General features: G+C 29.7%; 6 protein-coding genes across 6 annotated transcripts; 3 read left to right on the plus strand and 3 right to left on the minus strand.

The window, feature by feature from the left end:
* Positions 1 to 298: 298 nt before the first annotated feature.
* Positions 299 to 2,011, plus strand: FSST1_001080 (uncharacterized protein; the record flags this gene model as incomplete). The annotated part of the gene is made up of 3 exons (XM_083224755.1): positions 299 to 408; positions 463 to 1,837; positions 1,895 to 2,011. The coding sequence occupies 3 exons, from the start codon at positions 299 to 301 to the stop codon at positions 2,009 to 2,011; spliced, it is 1,602 nt and encodes a 533-aa protein (XP_083091262.1).
* Positions 2,012 to 2,245: 234 nt separating this feature from the next.
* On the minus strand, positions 2,246 to 3,761 carry FSST1_001081 (cysteine protease ATG4; the record flags this gene model as incomplete). The annotated part of the gene is made up of 4 exons (XM_083224766.1): positions 2,246 to 2,633; positions 2,785 to 2,910; positions 2,966 to 3,137; positions 3,185 to 3,761. The coding sequence occupies 4 exons, from the start codon at positions 3,759 to 3,761 to the stop codon at positions 2,246 to 2,248; spliced, it is 1,263 nt and encodes a 420-aa protein (XP_083091263.1).
* Positions 3,762 to 4,837: 1,076 nt separating this feature from the next.
* On the plus strand, positions 4,838 to 6,926 carry FSST1_001082 (uncharacterized protein; the record flags this gene model as incomplete). Its single annotated transcript, XM_083224777.1, has 3 exons — positions 4,838 to 4,988; positions 5,059 to 6,424; positions 6,479 to 6,926. The coding sequence occupies 3 exons, from the start codon at positions 4,838 to 4,840 to the stop codon at positions 6,924 to 6,926; spliced, it is 1,965 nt and encodes a 654-aa protein (XP_083091264.1).
* A 331-nt stretch (positions 6,927 to 7,257) lies between these two features.
* On the minus strand, positions 7,258 to 7,787 carry FSST1_001083 (histone-fold-containing protein; the record flags this gene model as incomplete). The annotated part of the gene is made up of 3 exons (XM_083224789.1): positions 7,258 to 7,436; positions 7,485 to 7,556; positions 7,622 to 7,787. The coding sequence occupies 3 exons, from the start codon at positions 7,785 to 7,787 to the stop codon at positions 7,258 to 7,260; spliced, it is 417 nt and encodes a 138-aa protein (XP_083091265.1).
* Positions 7,788 to 9,793: 2,006 nt separating this feature from the next.
* FSST1_001084 (histone-fold-containing protein) lies at positions 9,794 to 10,340 on the plus strand (the record flags this gene model as incomplete). The annotated part of the gene is made up of 3 exons (XM_083224800.1): positions 9,794 to 9,849; positions 9,941 to 10,233; positions 10,285 to 10,340. The coding sequence occupies 3 exons, from the start codon at positions 9,794 to 9,796 to the stop codon at positions 10,338 to 10,340; spliced, it is 405 nt and encodes a 134-aa protein (XP_083091266.1).
* Positions 10,341 to 10,858: 518 nt separating this feature from the next.
* Positions 10,859 to 11,418, minus strand: FSST1_001085 (NADH dehydrogenase 1 beta subcomplex subunit 9; the record flags this gene model as incomplete). Its single annotated transcript, XM_083223828.1, has 4 exons — positions 10,859 to 10,887; positions 10,947 to 10,988; positions 11,050 to 11,128; positions 11,182 to 11,418. The coding sequence occupies 4 exons, from the start codon at positions 11,416 to 11,418 to the stop codon at positions 10,859 to 10,861; spliced, it is 387 nt and encodes a 128-aa protein (XP_083091267.1).
* Between the last annotated feature and the right edge of the window lie 16,439 nt (positions 11,419 to 27,857).

Consider the following 27,857-nt stretch of genomic DNA (forward strand, 5'->3'; position numbering starts at 1 on the left):
CTTACATGCTTCTCCAAATTCTAGAAGGGAAAAAACATCAGAAACCCATCAAATAGCGGAGGTAAACCGTGCGGGGATAAATTTATACAAAATACCTACATAAATTGTCCACTGCTGATTTTGCCCCGCGATACCCCTCCAGCTTTCACTTAACCGACCTCGCAACACTCTAAAAGCGACCATTATAGATAAATAAATCACTGCCACTCTACACTTCTTCTCCCAGCTGTCCAATAACACCAATCTACCTGGCTATACCATATCTTTTTAAAGGCCCCGCGTTGCTTACCAAGTAGCCATGGGTGCCCAACAATCTTCCGAGAACTCAAATGCTGGTGGTTCTGCTCTTGTTGCAAAGACATGTTACTACGAACTGTTAAACGTCGAGCGTTCAGCAACAGATGAAGAGTGGTTCTCCAAAGTGATTTTTTCTGTCTCTTCTCACTAACAACTATCACACAGGATTAAGCGAGCTTACCGCCGAAAAGCTCTCGAGCTTCATCCTGATCGCAACTACAACGATGTCGAAAATGCCACACGCCGCTTTGCCGAAGTCCAAACCGCCTACGAGATCCTGTCCGACCCTCAGGAGAGAGCATGGTACGACTCACACCGAGACGCCATCCTGAGCGGAAAAGATGCCGACGAGGACGGCGGGAACCCCACTACCTTCCGAAATGTGCGACTTACATCGGCCGAGGAGATTATGGGCTTGATACGCAAGTTCAACGCTGCTGTGTCTTTCGACGATGAACCAACGGGCTTCTATGGGATTTGCAGAGAGACTTTTGAGCATTTAGCATTGGAGGAAGAGGTTGCTGCAGATAACGACGACCTCGACTTACGAGACTACCCGACTTTTGGTTCTTCCGACGATGACTACGAGGATGTAGTAAAGCCTTTCTACAACGCATGGGCTGGTTTCTCAACAGTCAAGTCGTTTGGTTGGAAAGATAAGTACCGTCTTTCTGAGGCCCCTGATCGCCGGGTACGCCGCCTGATGGAGAAGGAGAACAAGAAGATGCGCGACGATGCTATACGAGAATTCAACGACGCTGTCAACTTCCTGGTGGGCTTTGTGCGCAAAAGAGATCCTAGATACCTGCCAAACTCTCAGACTCATGACGAGCGCCAAGCTTCGTTGCGCAACGCTGCTGCTGCTCAGGCCGCTCGGTCGCGCGCAGCGAACCAAGAGCGCATGTCTGCCTTTGAGATCCCTGATTGGGCCCAGGCCCGATCTGACGATAATGGAGCGGAGGGTGGTTTCTCGGAGTCTGAGGAGGAGTCCGAGGTCGAGATTTTGGAATGTGTCGTGTGCAACAAGACTTTTAAGAGCGAGAAGCAGCTTGAGGCACACGAGAAGAGCAAGAAACATACCAAGGCAGTTCAGCAATTGCGGCGACAGATGAAGCGAGAAGGTACTGAGTTGCAGCTTGACGAGGTATCACCTTCGAGCCAGAAGACCGCCAACCAGGACGATCAGGAAGAAGATACAACGTCAAGAAAGTACAATGAGAAGGATGAGAGGGGCTCAGTTAGCACAATTCCTATCGAACAAGGTGTGCCTTCTTTCAACAACGAATCGCAGGAGGAAATTCTTGCACATTCCGTGGACGCTTCGGATGACCCTGACTATGCACCAAGAGACGTTGTCGAGGAGAGAATAACTAACACCAGCAAACATAAATCGGATAACAACATGACCAATGAAGATGAACTGTCTGCGTCTGTTCATAGTCTATCTGTTGACGAGCCCGCGCAAGGCAAAAAGGTTGGAAAAGCGAAAGCAAAGCGTGCCAAGAAGGCTGCAGCTTCACAAACACAGCAGGAAATTTCAGTACGTTGATTTCGCTGCGACTTAATTGTTGTATACTGAGAAAGATGAAAGCCACAGTGTGGATATTGTAGGGAGTCGTTCACTTCCAGGACAAAGCTGTTCGCGCATATCCGTGATGAGGGACACGCCGCACTAAAATCAGCAACTGGGGGCAGCGGGAAGAAGAAACGATAAACACCTTGGGTTATATGCCACGGTATCACCTACCGCATAAATGCAACTGTAATATCATCATCTCAACACACTGCTGGCCGACGAAATGTGCCAGGCCACTCCATGTATCAATGGCAAAACGAGCTGTCACAAGGAAATTCGTTCAGTTCAATTTCATCGTCTATCTCGAATAATGCCCATGCCCACCTATTACCTCAGGAAAACATACCAAAACGCCGGGCCCTAAGCCCAAACCTATGCCTCATGAATGGTATCCGCATCATCATCGCTCAACGTTTCAACTTCATCAATGGCGCTTTGTCGACCCTCACTTGAGCCTCCAAGGACTGCGTTTCGATCTGTTATATGTATAATTGACTTGCCTTGCACATGCTTGACATTTCGCTTCAGTTCTTGCCAGTCAGCCTCGTTTTGGATCAAGAAGCCGATCAGCATGCTGGGATCCATCTCACGGACATGGACACGGCGCAGCCGAGAGGTATGACATGATGCGATTTCTTCACTGGTGTATTCGGCGGGGTCTTCGTGGTATGGAAGGGCCGTTCTTGTATGATGAGGATCAAGATAAAAAAGGAACGATCCTTGCGCGCCTATAAAGTAGTGGGACGATGATGGACGACCACTGCATATGGTCAGTATGTTGAAGATGCGGGTGATGTATTGATAGTACTTGCCCTGCGATTCCTACAGATTGCGGCATCTGCAGGGCTGCGATAAGAGCTTCCCAATACACAGGTGTGATTTTGTCGATTCCTAGCCGAGTTCCTACTAACACAAGCGTGGGATGGAAGTCTTCGCCTGGCGGCTTCGCAATCTTCATAAATTCGTCCTCGTACACATCGGGTCCGTCACCAGTTGAGTATACTCTGATTGAGGACTCATGGGAGTTTGTCAGTGCTCTACGATACGTGTCAGAGGAACTTTGACGGTTTTGACGCATATGTGTTCACGTACTGTATACAACGGGCTGTCGCTGATGGCCCAAACCATTCGCCAGGGTATTTGCCACAAGCACTGGCGCCGTGTCGAACGAAGCTATGGATCGAGTAGGGAGCTCTAGGGTCATCTGCGAAGTCTTTAAGTAGGCGACATTCCTCTTCTACTGATTCCCCCCGGCGCCAGTCTCCTAGATGTTAGAAGCGTGATGGAACTGACATGAGTACTCAAACTTACCTCTGCCTATGCGGACCATGGCTATGGCATTTGCGAGCAAACTTTGTCCTGAACGAATCATACACCCCCATCCACTGTCCGAAGAAAATGGGCTTTGGTCGCCGAGTTGACTCTTGAGTCTCATGGACAATGAAAGTGCGGATGTTGCTTGTGGGTTGGTGGATCGGGGAATGGGCTCGAACTCTGATCGGTACGTCATCCATATCTTGGATTCGAAATCGCTTATAAACCCAGTTGGCCATCCCCCGTCGTCCACCGGGTCGTCATATGCCAGTGATGAAGAGAAGCTGCTCGATATCGAGTCCGGAGGTGTGTCGGGTGCGTTTGTTGGCGAGTTTGGCGGTTGAGCTGTATCGTGAGCTTGTTGGATTTCTGCTTCAGCCTTCAGTGCCGGTGGAGGTGTCTGTGGATGGTGGTCATCGACCTTGGTATTCTTCTTGCCGTTGAGCCGATAGGAGCGTCCCAAACACCAGACTGGTTGGTCGTTCACGACATCGTTGGTGGGCTCTGGGTCCCAGAATATTTGTACAATTCGCCGATAAGGTGCTAGGTCAACGTTGGCCATGACCCTTTGCATTCCGTTGTAATGTAATCTGTATAATTGCGGTATCAAACTATCTCTGCGTTGAAATGCAGAATAACAACTGTGCTTGTCAAGAACCTAGTAAGTAAGCAGGACAGCTTCCTTGATGTTGAAAGGCAGCAGCCCAGTGGGGAGTCAGCTGGGGCCGGTGGGCAGCGGGGACCAGCCGCTTGTGACTCCTGTCCGGCGTCTAAGGTGGATTTTACAATTGGAGTGGGCCTACTACGCACGCGATGGAGTGTGTGCACGGGCCATTCAACACGCCTTGATGTCAGGATCTCGGTATGAGATGAAGAAACTGAGCTCGCCTATATACAGTCACCGGGTATAAAAATCCATTGTTCGTGATGTTATTGTGCTTTTTGTAAGTGTTTACGCGTGTAGAGGCGCGTTTATTAAGTGCATCGTCGTTGCTAGAGCGGATGCAACAACACTGAAATAACTGGAGAATGCCAACTTAACTTTATGCATACTTTGGATTGAGCTTAGAAAGAAAACAGCATAAAAACAACAAACAGCAACGTATACAGTACAAGAGCTGAAAAAACCATTGAAAAGCATGCCTGTAAAATATTTAATCATATAGAAGCTTAACAGACACCTATCAGGTAAATTTGAATTAGTGTGACTTATAAATCTCGAATATTTGTATGCTGAAGCTGTATAACTTTACCCTACCCTATACTACAAAATACCTTCGTACCTCCATCAATCATGGTGATTCAGAGCACGTACCGTACCGTACCTGCTTATTGATTCCTGCCCGTCTCAAACACTAGACCCGCCTAATCTGGAACGCCACTACGACACTGGATCTCAGACTTCCATGACACTTATCGATAGAATCCGGAACACCGCCCAATCTCTTCCGAGCCAATCGACAGACCAGCAACATTGATAGTCTACGGCGGGGTGACTCGTTTGTTTGCCATCAACAAATTTCTGTACCACGACGCTTTTCCACCAAGGAGCCCAAATTTTAAGGCGCTCAACCCACCCATATATTAACCACCCGTTCGCCCTGTTGACACGAACGCACACTATGAAGTCTGCCTAATCCTAACATAACCATGGCGAGAAACAAGAATGGAGCTCCAGCGCCTCGTGGCGCAAGGAACGCCAGAGGCGGACGAGGAGCTCGTGGGGGGAGAGGATCCTTTCGTAGTCGTGGGAGTTATTTTTCAACATCGCCACAAGTCAATTTTATTCGAGACGAACCTGGTAAGATTACTGAGATGTTGGAGCAGGCAGCGTAAAATTTACGGTTCCGTGCAGTGTTAACATATTCCAGCTGGATTTACACTCGCCGACGAAGCCCGCCAGACCTCCCAACATGATCACTCCTCATGGGGAAACTCTAGCCTGCGGTCGCGACCAGTAACATTCGTAAGCGCTGGCCCTAGTGAACCACTGAAGTTGCTTGACGAGATTATGGACGGAGCGAACGAAGAGCCGGGAATCGTGGGGGTAAATGAAGAAACACAGGACGATGAACCATACATGAACCAGGAGGACCTCAAAGAAAGTGACGAGGATGGAATTATAGGACCGGATGATCTTGAGGAAGCCATCCAAGGAAGGACTACCTTGAAAGATGACATACCGGATGCGCCGTGTTTCTTCTTCGATCTGAAAGGAGACCAGACACAAGAGAACGAGGCCAAACTGCCGGTTCAGATACCTGAACGACCCTCTTCAAGAAGTAGCACCTCCAGTGACGAGGTCATACTTTTTAAGGGCCGAGGCGCCCCAAGAAAGCCCGAACACATGTCTAATATCGACATGGTGCAGATGCAAACAGAAATTCGTGTCGTCGAACAAGCTATCACCAACGAGCCTGCACGATCGGAACCATCCCCAGTACCCGAGCTACCCACGGAACGAGTGCGAAATAGCAGATCGACAACGAATGAAAAGAAGCAGAAGCAGCGTGACAAGCGCAAAGAGATCGATCGCGTGAAGGCAGAAGAGGATGCTATCTTTGCAGACTATATTGCAAACTTGAAAGAAAACAGCGATGTGGATGAGTATTTCAAAGAACTTGTACAGGGTGAAATGGATTCTGATGCTAGTGAACTGTCCGACACCAACTGTCAGCAGCAAGCCTCCACCGCAAATGCATACGCCACAGACGGAGATCAATCAGATGAAGAGCTGGAGCACAAATCCGACGCCAACGATGGAGATGACCCTCCAAGCGAGATCGATGACGAGACGCTGGCGCAGTTGATTGCTGGCCACGGGTTAGGCTATGACTTGGGGATGGAGGATGTCAATTTTGGAGACTCTCTTAGTGATTCAGACTCCGACGGTGAAGAGCCCGCCAGGAAGCCAACACAGCGGCAAATGTTTGTTGATGACTTCGACATGATGGATTGGGATCGACCAAGCCTGCGTCCCCGTAAGGGCAAAGGCGCAAGAGCTCAGGTCAACTTCAATCTATCCGATTCCGAGTTAGAAGCAACACTCCAGACGAACTGGAAGAACGACAGGCTTAAGAAGTCGGAGCGCAAGAGACAGAGAGAGGAGATGCGCGCACTTGGCAAGCTGGGAAAGAAAATGAACCCTGATGATCTACGCATCAAATACCCAGATGGAATGAATATGGACCAAGTTGAAGATGAGATGCGGTCATTCATGATCAGTGGTGATGAACAGTAAGGTCCTTCCCCTACAACTCAAAGTGGCATGTTTGACTCACACACTTCTAGGCTCACCTTGCCCCCAATGGACAACCATGCCCGCAAAATAATACACGAGCTGGCGAACAAATTCAAGATTAAGTCCAAATCGATAGGGAAAGGTGATCAACGACGGCCTACACTATATCGAACAGGACGTACGCTTCCGTATGTCGAAGCAACATTTAACCACGCCTTTAATCGTGTGAATCGGAAATATCTCCCTCGACTTGACAAGGGCAAAAAAGGCAAACGGCTACCTGTAGTTCGTGGCGGTGCTTCTGTCGCAGCTGCCACATATCAAGATGGCGAGGTCGTTGGCGGTTCGGCGCCTGAACTGGGCATTGAGAATCGTGGAAGAGCCATGTTGGAGAAGATGGGATGGAGTATGGGAACGGCATTAGGTGCGTCGGACAACAAAGGAATCATGCAACCTGTTACGCAGACTATGAAGCGATCAAAGGCTGGTCTGGGTTAGATGTATGAGTTAGGGTAATCGAAATCCGCTGTGACTACAAGAGATTGTAGATTTACATTGAGGAATGGGATACACCATAGAAAGAGGACAGAAAGCTGATGTGCACGAATTCATTTGATCGAGACCCTATTCTCGATGTTTATTGTACAACCGCGAACCCCGTTGCCCGTGTGTGAAGACATTGCCCCCAGGATAAAAAACAAAACCATCCGTAACGCATTATGAGGCCCCCAAAAACAGGGCTGGATCCCCGTGAAACCTCAGATTCATGACACCCTGATGCCACGCGTGAAAAACTAAATGCCCAAAACAAATCAAGCTATCAAACCACCTATTTCGTCGAGGAAGAGTACTTGGTAACGGCCTTGGTACCCTCAGAGACAGCGTGCTTGGCAAGCTCACCGGGGAGGATGAGGCGGACAGAGGTCTGGATCTCTCGGGAAGAGATGGTGGACTTCTTGTTGTAGGCGGCAAGCTTGGAAGCCTCAGAAGCAACACGCTCGAAAATGTCTGAACCCAGAGTTAGAATTATCAGACCAAGAAGACAAAAAGACATACCGTTGACAAAGGAGTTCAGGATAGACATGGCGCGGTTGGAGATACCAGTGTCGGGATGGACCTGCTTGAGGACTAAGAATGCAAGTTAGCACGACGCGTTCTGATGCGACATGGGATAAAGCGCGACTGAAACTCACCCTTGTAGATATAAGAAGAGTAAGTCTCCTTGCGGGTCTTGGAGCGCTTCTTCTTGTCGCCAGAAGCGGCGGTCTTCTTGCCAGCGTCCTTCTTCTCAGGAGCCTTGGAGGCAGTAGCAGCGGGAGCCTTGGAGGCGGGCTTCTTGTCAGCAGCCTTGGGAGCCATTTCGAAAGATTTGAGAGTTGGTGAAAAGTGTAGTTGATTGATTCGGTTGAGTTAGAACTCGTGCGTTGGTCAAGTTGCTGAAAGGCGAGAAGATACTGTTGTGAGATGGAAGTTGATGGCGAAACAAGACGATCGGGGGGTGGGTTGGGTTTTTGTAGCTGGGCGCGTGTCGTAGTTAGCGGGTTACTGATTGCCTGGGGGGCGTGCGCACGCGTGCTTGCACTTAGCGGCTGGTGGAGGTGATCTGGGCTGCTGGGGAGAGACATGCCAGCCCCTCTTTTCCGTTGCTGGTGGTGAAATAAAAAATGGATGATGGTTCTTTTTTTTCATTGGCCACTTACCTTCTGCAATCTTCAAAAGAGTGGCCCCAACATACATACATCCTTTCCATCATCTTTTGATGCATGCAACCAAGCAAGCATCTGATTTTCGCGTCAAGCAAACAATCAACCATTGCGACTTCACTCGGTCTCCCGTCGCCGTACACGCACATATCCACAGCGCTCGCGTCCCAACACGGGTCATTCTTTCTATGTGCTTTCAGTTCTTTCCTTTTACATACACACTTCACTTGCATACACAGGTAGAGACATACTAATGTGCTAGAAGACCTTGCCTACATGTATAATGCTTTGGTTTTCATAGATACTGTTTAATATTGCCATAATGACTGTGATTCGTTCAATTTTAATGCGTCATGTCTTGAACCCGGAGAATCTATGCGTATATTAGACATGTAGCACCTTTGAACCCTCCGTACATGTTCGGTTCTCTATCCCTGCCGTACCTATCCGCGTCTCATTGACGCGCCCGCTCCGTATTAAAGACTTCGGGCTGCGACCCATCATTGCGGCGACGCATCACCCACCACTCGGCACCCGGAGCAGCCATGCCAGAGGCTGCCGTTCCGTTCATTCTCTCCACATTCTCCAGCCGTACGAGTCCCGAAGACCGAGACCTGTAGGGCTGTTGGCTCCGCGGTGGCCGTCTGTAAGACGGATCTTGACAAGATCTGATATTGAAAACCCGGGGAATTGAATTTGTGGACCATCTGTACATGCTACTATAAACGTCACATCACCTTAATCCGGGGTTTAGGAAGCCAATTCGAGGTTTATTTATATCCAAAATACTACGAAAATTTAAAAGGGAAAAAATCCATTAAAAATCGAAGTAATAAACCAGTAAGTGATAAACATTAGGTGAGTTTGGAAAAGAAAAAGGACTTAAAATATACCTTAAAAATGCAAAAGATCTTTAAATTGAATGAGTTAAAAACAAGATTAAAGTCCAGAACAGGTTGGGTAACTGACTTGAAAGCGACCTGTTGTATGAACTAAACCCCAGAATACTGCGCCAGATTTGCCGACTGACAACAACTGAGCAACTGGGAAAAGCCAGATCAGACGTAATAATATGGATGCACTCAAGGGTCGCAAACCGGGGAGACTTAAACTACCTGAAAACAGTACTGATTCTGAGCTGCGTAATCCTCCAATTATTAAATCGCTTTAATCAGAGATTTTTATGCTTTATAAAGGAAAAGAATAGGAAGAGAAGTAAAAATACAAGGCGAAAAAGCTTGTGGTGCGGCCAGGGCAGGAACGAGAGTGTAATAACGCGCGAGTGATTTGGGTATTGCAGGAGCGCAAGCGCAAAGACGCCCCGTTGGTTTTATTACTTTGCTGGGGGGAGGGCGACCTATTAATGATGCAAGCGCGCCAGGGGGTCGATTTTATTTTTTAATGCACAGCTTGGTAACTCAATTTTGCTTTATCCGGTTAGCGCAGAATCGCGTTGCTAGCTGCGAGTGATCTGGGATCAGAGCTCTGACGCGCGAAAAGTACTTAACCTCTACGTCCCCCGCCAGCATTTATCTCTTCCACTTCTCATCCACCAATCGTCATCACAACCAAGCTTTTCGACATTCTCTTCCATCTCACAGTCTTTCCGACTCACAACTCCCTTTTTAAACCACCACTCCCCCAAACCACAACTCTCTCAAAATGACTGGCGGCGGCAAGTCTGGCGGCAAGGCCTCTGGCTCCAAGAACGCGCAATCGTAAGTCTTATCTCCTTTCTCGTTGGACGCGCCTATCTAGTCGCGTCACCATCTGTTTGATCTGATCTGTAACGCTAACAACTTTCTCAAGGCGTTCCTCCAAGGCTGGTCTCGCTTTCCCTGTTGGTCGTGTCCACCGTCTCCTCCGAAAGGGCAACTACGCTCAGCGTGTCGGTGCAGGTGCCCCTGTTTACCTCGCTGCCGTCCTCGAGTACCTCGCTGCCGAAATCCTCGAGTTGGCCGGTAACGCTGCTCGTGACAACAAGAAGACCCGTATCATTCCCCGTCATCTTCAGCTCGCCATCCGAAACGATGAGGAGTTGAACAAGCTTTTGGGTCATGTCACCATCGCCCAGGGTGGTGTTCTCCCCAACATTCACCAGAGTAAGTTACATACTTGGCTCGATATTCTGCTGTTACTAACTCATCCTCTAGACCTTCTGCCCAAGAAGACTGGCAAGACTGGCAAGACCTCCAGCATGGAGCTGTAATCGGGTCTTTTTGGTTCTGTTTTTCCATGCGATGGCAGGTTGTTTCGGTTGCCATGACAAAGGGGTCACGGTTTAAGGGTTTACACGGTTGCTTTTCATCAGTTTATTCGCGCGTTAGGGTTGTACAATAATCCCCCACGGCTATGGTCATGAAATAAGAATACTTCTAAGATCAACTTTATGCTTTCTGTGATCTCTGTTTTATTAAATTAAACTAATTCCCAGTACTGTGTAGCCGGAGCTAAATATCCGTCGGACATTGCATTGCTTAATCATGTATCTTGTCCCTGGTCGAGTTGGTGGCAGTGATTCTCCTGGAGAATAGAGCAGGATAGCAATGTGGAGTAGCTAAGAGTTTATGCCACTCTTGCTACAACGGTATTAATTAACAGGTAACCATTCGTTTATGAGTTAGGTGACCAAATTTCATTTGATTGATACTATAATCCTTTCGTTGAGAAGACCGATATCCTCTATATACACATGTCTCCTCATACGACCCGAAAAAACCCTCAATTTTAATGTCGGTTGACAGGGTGTGGAGGGGCTGTTGATATATTAGTTTCCGCAGTGCGCGCGGTTGGGATGTGTTGGGCATAGACTCACGGTCGAGAACAGGCGATGGGAGGTTTCGCTCGTACTTCGAACCTGCACATTGATGTCAGTGATTGCTCGAGGTTGATTACATTTGCTGGCTGCCAAAACTCACCTCCAGGAGCAGTCGGGGGAGTGTAAGGGTCCGGGTGTTTCCAGCTCTCTAGCAGCTTCTCGGTCTCCGTCAACAGAGCCTGTCCAACAAGTCAGCTCTTGTATCCTTTCCAATTTATCAAGATAAGGTAACCCTTTGATGCCTTGGATCAGTGACATTGCGATTGGCCTCGAATAGTGAGCGAATATAGAGAGCCTGGCCACGCCACAAATGTCGATGAACAGCCCAATCCAGCGCCAGCTTCAGCGACCGACGGTAGAGAGACCTGGATTTAACAGCAGTTAACATATGCAGCTCGGGAGACCTAGCAATGGTCGGGCGGACGGTTCGGGAGGTGATTACTGACAAGGCAGCTCGTCGCGTCGACATGGTCAATGAGGTGGTGAGAGCACGCGTGACCGGCTCTAGTCAAGACAGGCTCCTCACTGTCAAACAATTGATCGGCGGTTGTTGGAAAATACTCTGGCTAACGTTGGCGTGAGTGTTAAATCGGTATGCCGGCAGTCTTGATTGATGTAGAGATATTGTAAATGATTGCAATAGATAATGACAGCAGAGATTAATTGCCTGAATATATTATCCCGATATTTTCCCGAGAGATTTACTTACCCTATAGCTTATAAAAATATAACTCTAGAATTTTATTTTTTTAATAATTTATTTTATAAAGAAATAAGATTATTATTTATTAGCTAAATAATAATAATTTATATAATAATAAGAAAAAGCTATTAAATATATAAAAGCTTCTTTTATTATCTTTTTATTATAAAATTTAAATTATATTAATTATTTTCCTTAGTTTAAAATATAATTTAAGATTTTAATATTTTAATATAAGTTTAATAATAGAATTTTAAGGCAATATATTATATAATTATATTATTACTATTAAAACTACTATTAAGATTACTACTTATTATAAGGCATTTTTTTTTTAATATTTACTTAGGTAATTATTATATAATTTATTCTTTTATAATATTTATTAATTTATAAGAAAGCCTTTATTTTAACTTAAAGTTTCCTATTAAACTTAATATAATTATATAAAAATTCTCTATATAAAAATTCTCTATATAAAAATTCTTTATTAACTTTATTATTTTAATTAAATTTATTTTAATTACTATAATTAATTAAAATACTAATTATTAATTATATTCTTTAAAATAATTTAAACTTTTCTATTATAATTATTATTAATATTAAATCTATAATTTAAAATATATATTTACCTAAGTATATTATTAATAGAAATACTTTTTCCTTTATTATTAGCTTAATATTTTAATTTAATTTTTAATATAAGATATTAAAATATTTGTTTTCTTAAATTACTTATTTAATATAATTTATTTTAATAAAATATAAAAGAATTAAAACCTTATAGCTAAATTAAATTAATATAATATTAAGCTTATTATTATATATAAATATAGAGTGTTTATATATATTATTAATTCTTATATTTTAAAGCTTTTATTATTAAAAAGTTAATTTTTTATTTTTTATTTTATATTCTATAAAGCCTAAGTCTTTTTAAGGTTTTTCTTACAATTTTAAAATTAAAGAATCTATATAGATTAATAACCTAATATATTAAATTTAAATATCTTTTAATAATTAACTTTTCTAATAAGATAATTAATATAACTTAAACTTTATAATAAAAAGATAATAAAAGAAGCTTTTATATATATAATAGCTTCTTTCTCTTATAACCTATTAAGCACCTTTAAACCTAGCAGTTAATTAATTCTTAGTCTATTTATAGCTATATTATATAGCTAATTAATTTATAAGACTTATATAATATTATATCTCTTAAAAGAAAAAGCCTTTATAATGATATTTATAAGTATTTTAATAGCTATTTCTTTAATAAAAAGGATATTATTAATACTATTTTACTTAATAATAATAATAAAGGCCTAAAGTAATTAAAATATAAAATTAAATACTTTTAAAAAACCTAATATAATAATAATAATAATTATAGCCTTATTAAATTAATTATCTTTAATTATAAGCTTTTTTTACTCTTTATAATATATTTCTAGACTTATAAGCTAAATTAAATAATAATAAGGCTTAAATAAAAGCTTAAATATTTAAAGGATTTTAAAAAAAAGCTTATAAAAGGTCTTAATATTTATAATAATAAAGTTCCTTTATTAAAGTTATTAATAATATAATTATATAAAGATTAAGATAATTATATAATATAATAAGAGGTTTAATTATATAACTTAGTTTAATTAACTATAATATTAGGTTTTATTTTAATATTTTAATTTTATATTAAACTTTTAATTATATATATAAATTTCTTTCTCTATAGACTTTAACTTAAATAGAATTTCTTATTACTTAGAATACTTATATTTATCTTTAATAGTTTAAATAAATACCCTTAGTTCTATTAACTATAGCTTATATTAACCTATTATATTATTTATATCTTTAAGACTTTTAATTATTTTATAAAGAAATAAAATAGCTTAAATAGTAAATAGTAAATATCTAATAATTTAATAATATTATAAGGCTATAAGGCTATATTTTTAAATAAGCTTTTAATAAAACTCTATATTAAAATAAAGCTATATAAAATTATAAGATAATAATAAATACTTTCTTTTTCTTTATATAATAAAACTATTAATAAAAAAAAGTAAAAATAATAATAAAAAAGTAAATTATTTTATTCTTAACTATTTACTTAATATATTAAATTAACCTAGATTATAATTATAATATTAATATTATATTATTATATTATTTAACCTTATAATTATAGCCTTATAGCTAGGTAATATATAAGGTAATTTTACTATATATATAATAAAATTATTAAAATATTATATATTAGCCTAGCTTTATTTTAAGATTTATATAACCTTATAATAATAAAGCTAAGATATATCTCTATAGGCTAAAGACCTTTAATTAAAAATAATATAGTATTAGCTATATTTAACTATAAGGTCTTATAATTCCTTAGTATTCTTATCCTTTAAAGGGATTTATAATAAATTTAATAAAAAAGATAATAACTTTATATATTATATTATAAAATTAAAAAAAAGAATACTTTTATAATAAGAAAGATTATATTTTATAATATAATAGGTTAATATAAGCTATAGTTAATAGAATTAGGGATATTTATTTAAATTATTAAAAATAAATATAAGTATTTTAAGTAATAGAAAACTTTATTTAAATTAAAGTCTATAAAAAAAGAAATTTATATATATAATTAAGAGTTTAATATAAAGTTAAAATATTAAAATAAAACCTAATATTATAATTAATTAAACTAAGTTATATAACTAGACCTTTTACTATATTATATAATTATTTTAATCTTTATATAATTATATTATTAATAATTTTAATAAAGACCTATTATATTATAAAATATAGTCTCTCTTATTATAAGAGTATTCCCTCTTTTAATCTTATAATATAGTATATAAAGCTATTATTCTTTTTATTAAATTTATTATAAGTCCTTTTAAAGAATAGAAATACTAAGGAATTATAAGACTTTATAGCTAAATATAGTTAATATTATATTATTTTTAATTAAAAGTCTTTAGCTTATAAAGATATATTTTAACTTTATTATTATAAAATTATATAAATCTTAAAATAAAACTAGGCTAATATATAATACTTTAATAATTTTATTATATATATAGTAAAATTACTTTATATATTACTTAGCTATAAGGATATAGTTATAAGGTTAAATAGTATAGTAATATAATATTAATATTATAATTATAATCTAGGTTAACTTAATATATTAAATATTAAAAGTAAAATAATTTATTTATTTATTATTATTTTTACTTTTTTTTATTAATAATTTTATTATATAAAGAAAAAGAAAGTACTTATTATTATTTTATTATTTTATATAGCTTTATTTTAATATAAAGTTTTATTAAAAGCTTATTTAAAAATATAGCTTTATAGCCTTATAATATTATTAAATTATTAAATATTTACTATTTAAGCTATCTTATTTCTTTATAAAATAATTAAAAGTCTTAAAGATATAAATAATAATAAAGTTATTTTTATTAAAAAAGTTAAATTTAACTATAAGTATAAGGATTAATATTAATACTTTAAGTTATAAATAGCCTAGGCTAATAAGATCTTTAATAATCTTATTAAATTAATTAAAAATAAGATTATAAAGAATATTATTAATATAGCTAAAGTAATAAAGGTATTTATATTAAAGGCTTTATAAAAGAAGCTATATATAGGGTTAATAGGGTTAATAAGGCTAATTAAAGGTTAATAAGGGATTATATTAAAAATAAAGAAAATTAAAATATAAACAAACTTAAAGGTAAACGCTTTATAAGAATTAATATAATTATATAATATATTACTTACTATTAAAACTACTATTAAGATTACTACTTATTATAAGGCATTTTTCTTTTTTATATTTATTTAAGTAATTATTATATAATCTATTTTTCTATAATATTTACTAATCTATAAAAAAGCCTTTACTTTAACTTAAAGCTTTCTATTAAACTTAATATAGCTATATAAAAATTCTTTATATAAAAATTCTCTATTAATCTTATTATCCTAATTAAATTTATTTTAACTACTATAATTAATTAAAATGCTAATAATTAAATATATTCCCTAGAATAATTTAAACTTTTCTATTATAATTATTATTAATATTAAATCTATAACCTAGAGTATATATTTACCTAAGTATATTATTAATAGAAATACCTTTTCCTTTATTATTAGCTTAATATTTTAATTTAGTTTTTAATATAAGGTATTAAGATATTCTTTTTCCTAGATTACCTATTTAATATAATTTATTTTAATAAGATATAAAAAGATAAAAACCTTATAGCTAAATTATATTAATATAATATTAAGCTTATTATTATATATAGATATAGAGTTTCTATATATATTATTAATTCTTATATTTTAAAGCTTTTTTTACTAAGAAGTTAATTAATATAACTTTTTAATATATTTTTTATTATTAGCTAATATAATAATTAGCTATTCTTTATTATTATATAAGTTATTATTCTTATAGATTAAAGTATTAAGGCTATTATCTCTAGGGTTTAGATTTATTTAATATAATATATTATAAAGATTATTATTAATTAGCTTTCTTTATTATATAAGTAATTAAATAGAAAGATTTATATATTATATTACTTTAATTATTAGTATTAATAATTTTTTTATTTTTATTATTATATTATAAAAAAGGGAAGATTTTTTATTATCTATTTAAAGCTTTTATTTTAATATAAGGTTTTAGTTTAATATTAAGCCTTATAGTATTACTATATTATTACTATTAACTTATTATTATCTTATATTTACTTTTAAGTATATAGCTTTTTTTAAAGTATTAGCTGCTATAAGGAAATATATATTATTATTTAATATAATTTCTATAAAGTTAAATTAATATTATACTTATATTTTATTTTTTACTTTATACTCTATAAAGCCTAAGTCTCTTTAAGGTTTTTTTTATAAATTTAAAACTAAAGGATTTATATAAATTAAAAACCTAATATATTAAACTTAAATATCTCTTAATAATTAACTTTCCTAATAAGACTATTATTAATAAAAAAAGCTTTTATATATATAGTAGCTTCTGTTTCCTTTAATTTATTAAATACCTTTATATAATTACTTATTTAAATACTAAGGTAATTTGTTAATCCCTAGTCTATTTACTATTAGCTATATTATATAATTAATTAATTTATAAGACTTATATAATATTATATTTCTTATTCCTAGAAAAAAAAGCCTTTATAGTAATATTTATAATTATTTTAATAGCTATTTTTTTAATAAAAAGAATATTATTAATATTATCTTATTTAATAATAATAATAAAAGCCTAAAGTAGCTAAAATATAAGGCTAGGTATCTCTAAGAAACCTAATATAATAATAATAATTATAGCTTTATTAAATTAATTGCCTTTAGCTATAAGCTTTTTTTACTTTTTATAATATATTTCTAGACCTATAAGCTAGGCTAAATAATAATAAGGCTTAAGCAGGAGCTTAAGCGCTTAAAGGATTTTAAGAAGAGGCTTATAAGAGGTTTTAATATCTATAATAATAAGGCTACCTTCCTTAAGAAAGTTAATACTTATATTTAATATAAAACTATAATTAAAATAAGGAAAGTATAATTATTAGTATTATTAATACTTAGAGATATTATTTTTACTTTAATAGCTTTATTAGTTAAAAGATAATATATATTAAATACTTTATAATATTTCCTCTGCTTTTAAGCCTTTTTAATATTAATAATATTAGCTAGAATAATATTACTTATAGTAATTACTAAAGGTATTTAATAAGTAAAAGTAGAAGTTAATAAGATTTTAACTTTTTTATAAGTAATAGTAGTAATTTTAAGAGTTAAGTTAAAGGTAAATAATAAGCCTTAAAGGGTATTATTAACTAAGTAGTTATTACCTTAAAGTTAAGTAAGATTTAATTTTTCTATTAGGCTAATAAAGCTTATAATAAAACTTAAAGTAATTACTTTAAATATTACCTTTTAGGATATAAAGAAGTAAATATTCTCTTTATTATATTCTTTAATATTTCTTAGTTTTTATTTTTATTAGATTTATATCTCTTTTAATTTTTATTAAAATTATTAATAGTATAATTATATAAGGATTAAGATAATTATATAATATAGTAAGAGGTCTAGTTATATAACTTAGTTTAATTAATTATAATATTAAGTAAATTTATTTTATTTTAATATTTTAACTTTATATTAAATTCTTAACTATATATATAAATTATTTTCTTTATAGACTTTAATTTAAATAGAATTTCCTATTACTTAGAATACTTATATTTATCTTTAATAATTTAAATAAATACCTTTAGTTTTATTAACTATAGCTTATTTTAACTTATTATATTATAGAATATAGTCTCTCTTATTATAAAGGTATTCCTTTTTTTAATCTTATAATATAATATATAAAGTTATTACTTTTCCTATTAAATCTACTATAAGTCCCTTTAAGGGATAAGAATATTAAGGAATTATAAGACCTTATAGCTAAATATAGCTAATATTATATTATCTTTAATTAAAGGTCTTTAGCCTATAGAAATATATTTTAGCTTTATTATTATAAGGTTATATAAATCTTAAAATAAGGCTAGGCTAATATATAATACTTTAATAATCTTATTATATATATAATAAAATTGCCTTATATATTATCTAGCTATAAGGCTATAGTTATAAGGTTAAATAATATAATAATATAGTATTAATATTATAATTATAATCTAGGTTAGCTTAATATATTAAATAGATAATTAAAGGTAAAATAATTTACTTTTTTATTACTAAGTTTTTTTTTCTTTATTAATAGTTTTATTATATAAGGAAAAAAAAAGTATTTACTATTATCTTATTATTTTATATAGCTTTATTTTAATATAGAGTTTTATTAAAAGCTTATTTAAAAGTATAGCCTTTTAGCCTTATAATATTATTAAATTATTAGATATTTACTATTTAGGCTATCTTATTTCTTTATAAAATAATTAAAAGTCTTAAAGATATAAATATCTCTTTTAATTATATCATTAATAAATATTATATTAAAAGTAAAGTCTTTAGTTTAAAATATAGTTTAAAATTTTAATATCTTAATATAAGTTTAATAATAGAATTTTAAGGTAATATATTATATAACTATATTAATTCCTATAGAGTTAGCTTTTACCTCTAGGTTAATCTATATTCTAATTTTCTTTATCCTTAATATAATCCCTTATTAATATTTAATTAGCCTTATTAACCCTATTAACCCTATATATAGCTTTCTTTATAAGGCCTTTAATATAAATACCTTTATTACTTTAGCTATTTTAATAGTATTCTTTATAATTTTATTTTTAATTAATTTAATAAAATTATTAAAGACTTTATTAGCCTAGGCTATTTATAACTTAAGGTATTAATATTAATTCTCCCTAGTTAAAGATATAGTTAAAGATACTTTATTACTCTCTAGGGTAAGGTAGATTAAAATAATAGGTCTATATATAATCCAGATTAATTATATAAATCCTCTAGATTTAGCCTTACTTTAATTTAATATTATAAATTACCTTAATAAAACCCCTATTTTCTAGTTACCTCTATATATAATACCTTTATAATCTTATATTAATAACCTTAACCCTTTAATTAAAAATATTAGTAATATAAGTAACCTGCCTTATTAAGTAAATTAGCTATTATTAAATATACTTTATATTTATAAGTATAAAGAAATCTTTCTCCTTAGCCTTTAGTTCTTTATTTAACTCTAGCTTTTTATATAGCCTTATTATAGCACCTAGCTCTTTATAAAAATAATATTTCTTAGCCTTTTCTTTTTTATTAAACTCTTTTTCTTTAAATAAAAAAATTTAATAACTAAAGGTAATTAGCTTAATAGTATTATTATAATTAAAAAGATTAAAATCTTAGCTTATTAAAAAGGCCTTTTTTATAAGATTAAAATCCTTTAATAATAATATTATAATAGCCTTAATAGCCTTAGGCTTAAGGTTATAATTATTATTATATTAAAAGTTTATTCTTTTTATTAAGCTTTAACAGTATATATAATTTAATTAGATAACTAGGGAATAAATATATTATATTTATAATATAATTAATACTATAAATTAAAGGGAAAAAGGATTATAATTAATTAATTATATTTTAATAGATTAATAATTATAGAGGAAGAAATAGCTATTATATATATAGCTTAAAAGCTTTTTCTATATAACCTTTATTATAGAGTTTAATTATTGCCTTAATAGTTATATATATTCTTAGTAAGAAATTTAATTATTAAAAAAACCTTATTTTAAAATAATAAGTTTTTAATTTATATAGATATTTTATTAAATATTAGAGTTATTAAAAGGCTTAGACTTATATTTATTAATATTTATTAGTAAAGTATAGAAATTAATAAATTACTAGTAAATATTAATAAATATAAGTCTAAGCCTTTTAATAACTCTAATATTTAATAAAATATCTATATAAATTAAAAACTTATTATTTTAAAATAAAGTTCTTTTAATAATTAAATTTCTTATTAAGAATATATATTATAATTATTAAAGTAATAACTAAACTTTATAATAAAGGTTATATAAAAGAAGCTTTTAAGCTATATATATAGTAGCTATTTCTTTCTCTTATAATTATTAATTTATTAAAATTATACTAATATTAATATACTTTATATAATTAATTAATTATAGTCTCTTTTCCTTTTAATTTATAATATTAATTATATTATAAATATAATATATTTATCCCCTAGTTATCTAGCTAGACTATATATATTATTAAAGCTTAATAAAAAGAATAAACTTTTATTATAATAATAATTATAACCTTAAGCCTAAGGCTATTAAGGCTATTATAATATTATTATTAAAGGATTTTAATCTTATAAAAGAAGCCTTTTTAATAGGCTAGAATTCTAACCTTTTTAATTATAATAATACTATTAGGCTAATTACCTTTAATTATTAAATTTTTCTGCTTTTATTAAAAGAAAAAGAATTTAGTAAGAAAAAAGAGGCTAAAAGATATTATCTCTATAAAAAGCTAGGCGCTTTAATAAAGCTATATAAAAAGCTAGAATTAAATAAAAAACTAAAGGCTAAGAAAAAAGATTTCTTTATAGCTATAAATATAGGGTATATCTAATAATAGCTAATCTGCCTAATAAGGCAGGTTATTTATATTATTAATATTTTTAATTAAAAGGTTAAAGTTATTAATATAAGACTATAATAATAGGTATTATATATAGAGGTAATTAGAAAATATAGTAGAATTAAAGGTTAATTTAGGGTTTTATTAAGGTAATTTATAATATTAAATTAAAGCAGGGCTAAATCTAGAGGCTAATTAGATTTATATAATTAATCTAAATTATATATAGACCTATTATCTTAATTTACCTTACCTTTTAAAGAGTAATAAAGTGTCTTTAACTATATCTTTAACTGGGGATATTTACTAATAAAGTATAGAAATTAATAAAAAAAATATTAATATTAATCTTTATATTATAGTTAAATTTAATTTTCTTAAGGAAAATAGCCTTATTATTATAAATATTAAGACCTTTTATAAGCCTTCTCTTAAGATCTTTTAAGTATTTAAACTCTTATTTAAGCCTTATTATTATTTAGCCTAGTTTATAGGTTTAAAAATATATTATAAAGAGTAAAAAAAGCTTATAGCTAAAGGTAATTAACTTAATAAAGCTATAATTATTATTATTATATTAGGTTTCTTAGAAATACCTAGCTTTATATTTTAGCTATTTTAAGCCTTTATTATTATTATTAAATAAAATAATATTAATAATATTCTTTTTATTAAAAAAATAGCTATTAAAATAGTTATAAATATTACTATAAAGGCTTTTTTTTCTAGGAATAAGAAATATAATATTATATAAATCTTATAGATTAATTAGCTATATAATATAGCTAATAGCAGATAGATTAATAATTAATTAATTACTTTAATATTTAAATAAGTAATTATTTAAAGGTATTTAATAGGTTATAGTAGAAAGAAGCTATTAAATATATAAAAGCTTCTTTTATTAATAACCCTCTTATTATAGAGTTTAAGTTATATTAATTATCTTATTAAGAAAGTTAATTATTAAGAGATATTTAAGTTTAATATATTAGGTTTTTAATCTATATATAGAGGCAGCCCTTAAAAGTTCTTACTTACTAAGAGCAATTAGTAATAATCCCTATAGGCAGACTAGGGTTAGTATATTATATTTATAGGGGGATATATTATAAGTAATTTCTTTTATATTCTTTATAGTTATTCCTTTAAATAAAGCTTTAAAATAATAACTAATATAGCTATATAGGCTATAATTATAATAATAAAGTTACTATAAGGCAGTATAAAATCCTCCTATAAAATCCACTATATAATAGGAATATCTGCTTATATAATTAGTATAATATATATATAAGCGCTTAAGAGAGGCTTTTAACCTACTAAGATACTACTTAAGCTAGTTAATAAGATACTATAAGATATACTATAGTTAAGGCAGCTAAGTAAATATACTAAGGAAAATTAGGCCTTAATTATCTTAAAGGTTAGCCTTAACTAATTTAGCTATAAAAAAACAGTAAATATTATTATAAAAGAGCTTATAGATAAAGGTATCCTAATCTTAATAGTAATTATAATTTAAATCTTAAAGGCTATAAGATATAGGAAAATAAAGTTAACTAGGAAGCTAGGCTTAATAGAAAAGATATAAAAAGAATGCCTTATATAATATATTAAATACTATAATTAGAGCCTAGAAGACTAAAAAGCTATAATTTAATTAGAGAAGACTTTTATTATCCTGCTATACTAGTATAGCTTTTACTAGGTTTAGAGGTAGCTAGATAAGTAGGTTCTTTATAGCTATATTTAAGAGAGATAAAAAGGTTCTAGTAAATTTATATTCTAGGGTGCCTTTTTATATAATAAAAAGGGTCCTTATTATTACTAGGCTATAGAGATTATATAGAAAAGGAAAGAAGCTATTAAGGTAATAGATAAAATAAATATTGCTTTTAAGCTATAAATATATACTTAATAGGAGCTTAAAAATAATATATAAAGGCTTAAGCTATATAATCTGCTAGGCAAGAAGCCTAAGTAGGTATAGAAGAAAGAGAATAGGAAATTAATAAGAGAGAGTAAAAAGGGCAGTATTAATTAGTAGAGATATTAGCAGAAGATTCTTAAGTTAAAATTGCTTTCTTTTATATAAGAATATATAAAGGAAAGACTAGATATTATTATATAGGAAGACTAGGCTCCTGCTTATAAATACTATATATAGCAGTAAGTATATAATCTTGCCTATATTAGGCAGCTTCTTTAATGCTTAAATTTGCCTAAATTAAATGCTATTAAGCCTATATAGCCTTAGATAAAGTAAAGGATTATAAGAAAAGGTATACTAAAGAATAAAAAGGAAGCTATTTACAGATAGAAAGAAGCTTAAAATAACCTCCCTTAAGAGAAGATATAGGTATAGATAGAGAGAATTCCGGTATATATCTATAAAATTATTAACTATAAAGGAGGGAATAAGTATATAGAAGGCAGGGATATTCCCCTAGTAAATTAAGGGGCAAGAGGTATTAATACTTTTACTTTACTTTTCCTCTTTTTAGTATAAGTAAGAACTTTTAAGGGCTGCCTCTATAAATCCTTTAGTTTTAAATTTATAAGAAAAACCTTAAGAAGACTTAGGCTTTATAAAGTATAAAATAAAAAAAATAAAATATTAAAAGTAGATTTTTTATTTATTAAACTATTTATAGTTTTAGCTATAGTTTTAAAAAAGATAAAGCTATAACCTTTTAAAAGCTTTTTTTAAGAGGCTAATATAATCTAGGTTTATTTTAATAGGATAACTATTAGCTAAGCTATAATAATATAGTAAAAAAATATCTATTTTACTTATATTACTTAAAAGGAAATATAGAAGTTATTAAATAACTTATAGTCTAATTAGCTCTTAGTATTTATAATATTAATTTTATATAAAACTATTTATATATTCTTAAGGAAAGTAAAGAAATTAAATAATAAAAGTTTATTTTAGACTTAAATACTATAAGAGAACTTAGCTATATTAATATTAAAGCTATTTTTATAGACTTTATATATAAAGAAAGTAAAAGTAGTTTATTCTATATATACTTTCTTAATAGTATTATTAATTCCTTTAATATAAATAAATAATTTAATTTTAATTAAATATTATAAAGCTTTTAATTATTATTAGCTAATGATAGGTTTTCTATAACTAATATTAATATATATTATAGCTACTAGGCTATTTTAAGTAAATTTAATTAAAAAGTATAAGTAAATATATTTATTATTCATTATTTAATAAAATAGCTTAAGTAATAATAAAATATTAACTTTTTATTCTTTTGTTTTTTAAATATTTTTTTTTTTTACTTTATACTTTATAAAGCCTAAGTCTTCTTAAGGTTTTTCTTATAAATTTAAAAATAAAGGATTTATATAGATTAAAAACCTAATATATTAAACTTAAATATCTCTTAATAATTAATATTCTTAATAAGATAATTAATATAATTTAAACTTTATAATAAAAAAGTAATAAAAAAAGCTTTTATATATATAATAGCTTTTTTCTCTTATAATCTATTAAGTATTTTTAAATATAGTTAATTAATTCCTAGTCTATTTACTATTAGCTATATTATGTAGCTAATTAATCTATAGGATTTATATAGTATTATACCTTTTATTCTTAAAAAAAAAAGCCTTTATAATAATATTTATAATTATTTTAATAGCTATTTCTTTAGTAAAAAGAATATTATTAATATTATCTTATTTAATAATAATAATAAAGGCCTAAAATAATTAAAATATAAAGCTAAATATCTTTAAAAAACCTAATATAATAATAATAACTATAGCCTTATTAACTTAATTGCCTTTAATTATAAGCTCTTTTTACTTTTTATAATATATTTTTAGATTTATAAGCTAGGCTAAATAATAATAAGGCTTAAATAAAAGCTTAAATATTTAAGGGATTTTAAAAAAAAGCTTATAAAAGGTTTTAATATTTATAATAATAAGGCTATTTTTATTAAAAAAATTAAATTTAATTATAAGTATAAGGATTAATATTAATACCTTAGGTTATAAGTAGCCTAGGCTAATAAGGTCTTTAATAATCTTATTAAATTAATTAAAAATAAGATTATAAAGGATATTATTAAGGTAATTAAAGTAATAAAGGTATTTATATTAAAGGCCTTATAAGGGGGGATTATATTAAGGATAAAGAAAGTTAAAATATAGGTTAATTTAAAGGTAAAAGCTCTATAGGAATTAATATAATTATATAATATATTGCTTTAAAAGTTTATTATTAAACTTATATTAAAATATTATAATTTTAAATTATATTTTAAACTAAGGGACTTTTTATTCTTATATAAAGACCTCTTTAATTATATTAATATTAGACTTATAACCTATTTTAATATATTTATAAAGCTTATTATAAAAAGTAAAGTCTTTAAGTATATTTTATAGTATTTAGTCTTTAAGGGATAAAATTCTTTTATTCTTAGTTTAAATAGCTTAATATAACTATTAATATTATTATATTCTTATAATAAAGTGCAGTTAAGGAAGCTATACTTATATTTATAGTAGCTATATAAAGAAATAAAAGTAGATATTTCTTATTATAATTTATTAAGCCTTAAATTACTTAATATTATTAAATAAATATCTTAGGAATTATAAGAATAAGTAAAGTAATAGTTAAACTTATATCTGCAATTATTATAGTTTAAAGGCTTTCTTTTTTATAAATTTTAATCTTAGTAATTTTATTTTATAGTATAATAGTTATATAAAGGCTATAAAGACTTTTATTAAAAAGCCTTAATAATAAAGTATTTCCTTTTAAAGTATATTTTTTTTTCTTATTATTTATAATATATATAGTCTCTTTTTCTTAAAGTATAGTTATAGCAGTTATTATTATATAATAATATTTATTATTTACCTTTATCTTAATTCTTATATTTATTATAATTATTTCTGCAGTATTAATTATCTTAGCAGTTATAAGAGTTTAGGCAATAATAGTTATTATTATAGCTCTAGTATCCTTATAAGGATTAATTATTTTAAGAGTAGTTATTATATAAAGATAATAAGCAGTTATTATAATTATAACTATTAGAGTTACTAGAGGAATTATATTTAACTTATTATAGGTTAAGTCTAGCAGTATAGGTTAATAGGGAATACTTTAGGTATAATAGATTTTATAGCTATAAATAGGCACTATAGGCAGATTAAGCTCTATTAATAAGATATAACTTAAAGAGCTATATTTAGGATTTAATTAGTAGTCTAGCTAAGGTTATAGTAATAATACTATTACTATATAATTAAATCTACTTCTAGCTATAAAGTAATTAAGTTTAATCTTAGGCTATAATAATATCCCTCTTTCTAGTATTAAGCTTTATTTAAATAGTTTACTATAGTCTAGGTTTATTAGGATATTAATAATAATAATTTACTATAATCTTAGTAATATTCTATATATAGGCAATAGATACTTTAATTAAGTCTATATATCTAGCCTATCTAATAATATACTTTAGTCTTAAATAGCCTCTTTAGCTATATTAATCTTAATAAAAATCTATAATATATTTAATTTTTTAATTTTTTATTCCTCTAGCTTTTACTAATAATAATAGCTTTAAATTCTAGCTAGGCAATAGGTTAATAGTTACTAATTTTAATAAGCTTATATAAAATATCTTTATATTAATAGGCAATTTTAATTAATAGGTATATAAAGAAAAAACTTTATTAATCTTTAATAGGCTAATATTCTTTTAATTTAATTTCTTTTATAGCTTTAAAGTCTTAATATTCTAGGTATCTAGCTATATTAAGTCTTTTATTTAATTTTATTAAGTAAAGTATTTATATTAATTTACTTAAGCTTTATAATAGGCTTATATAGTAATACTTTTTAATTTTAAGTATTCTAGGATATTATTTATTATTTTTATAAATTATTTTATATTTTTAATAGCTAGGGTTTTTTTAACTATAATTATAAACTTAAAGCTTATTTATAGATAAAATCTATAATTTATAAAAAATAAGGATATATTAATAGTTTTAAATTTTAAGGAATTTACTATAAACTTAATTAAAAGGAGCTATTAATTCTAGTTATCTTATAGGTATAATATATAGGCTTATAAATACTATTTTAATATAATATTTAAGTATTTAATCTATTTATTAATCTTAAGATAATATATAGTTAATAATAATAAGCTAATTAATAATTATTAGGTAAGCTTTTACTAGAATTTTACTATAAACTAAAGTCCTTAATTTAATATTATAATCTATAAGAGCCTATGTAGCTTTTATATTTCCTTTAAATAATAATAAGCTATATCTTTAATATTATAAATTCCTTTATATATAATAATATATCTTATTTTAATTAAGTAATAAGCTATAATTAAAATGATATTATTTCCTTTATTAAGTAATAAATATATAATAAAGTTTATTAATATATATTATTAAGCTTATTTAAGAATAAGTAAAGGTTTTAATATATTTTATTTTATTTTTTAAGTTAGATTAGCTATTTAATATATATATTAGTTCTTAATTTATTATTTAATATAAGCTAGTATTTTAGGCTAATTATAATCTTAGGAAAGTAAATTATAAGTATAAATATAACCTAGGTATTTTACTATAAGGTATTTATAGTAAGCCTTTAATAAAATAATCTTAAGAAAATTATAATTTAAAATATAAATCTAGTTTTAATATAATAGTTATTTCTAGATAATCTTATATTTTATAAGCATAATCTTTAGGTATTATAATATATTAGTCTTTAAGGCTTATAGTATTAACTGCAGATTATTATTAATCTAATGTCTTTTATTTAATAGGTAATTAATTTCCTTTAATAGCTTTATAAAAAGTAATAATTCCTTAGGTATTAATATAGGCTAGATTTATTATAATAAATAGTAAATATAGGCTCTTTAAACTTATAATAATAGGAATTATTAATTCTC

The sequence above is a fragment of the Fusarium sambucinum genome, chromosome IV (genome assembly GCF_050947815.1).
Source record: "Fusarium sambucinum isolate potato_lamoka chromosome IV, whole genome shotgun sequence".
Lineage (NCBI taxonomy): Eukaryota > Fungi > Ascomycota > Sordariomycetes > Hypocreales > Nectriaceae > Fusarium > Fusarium sambucinum.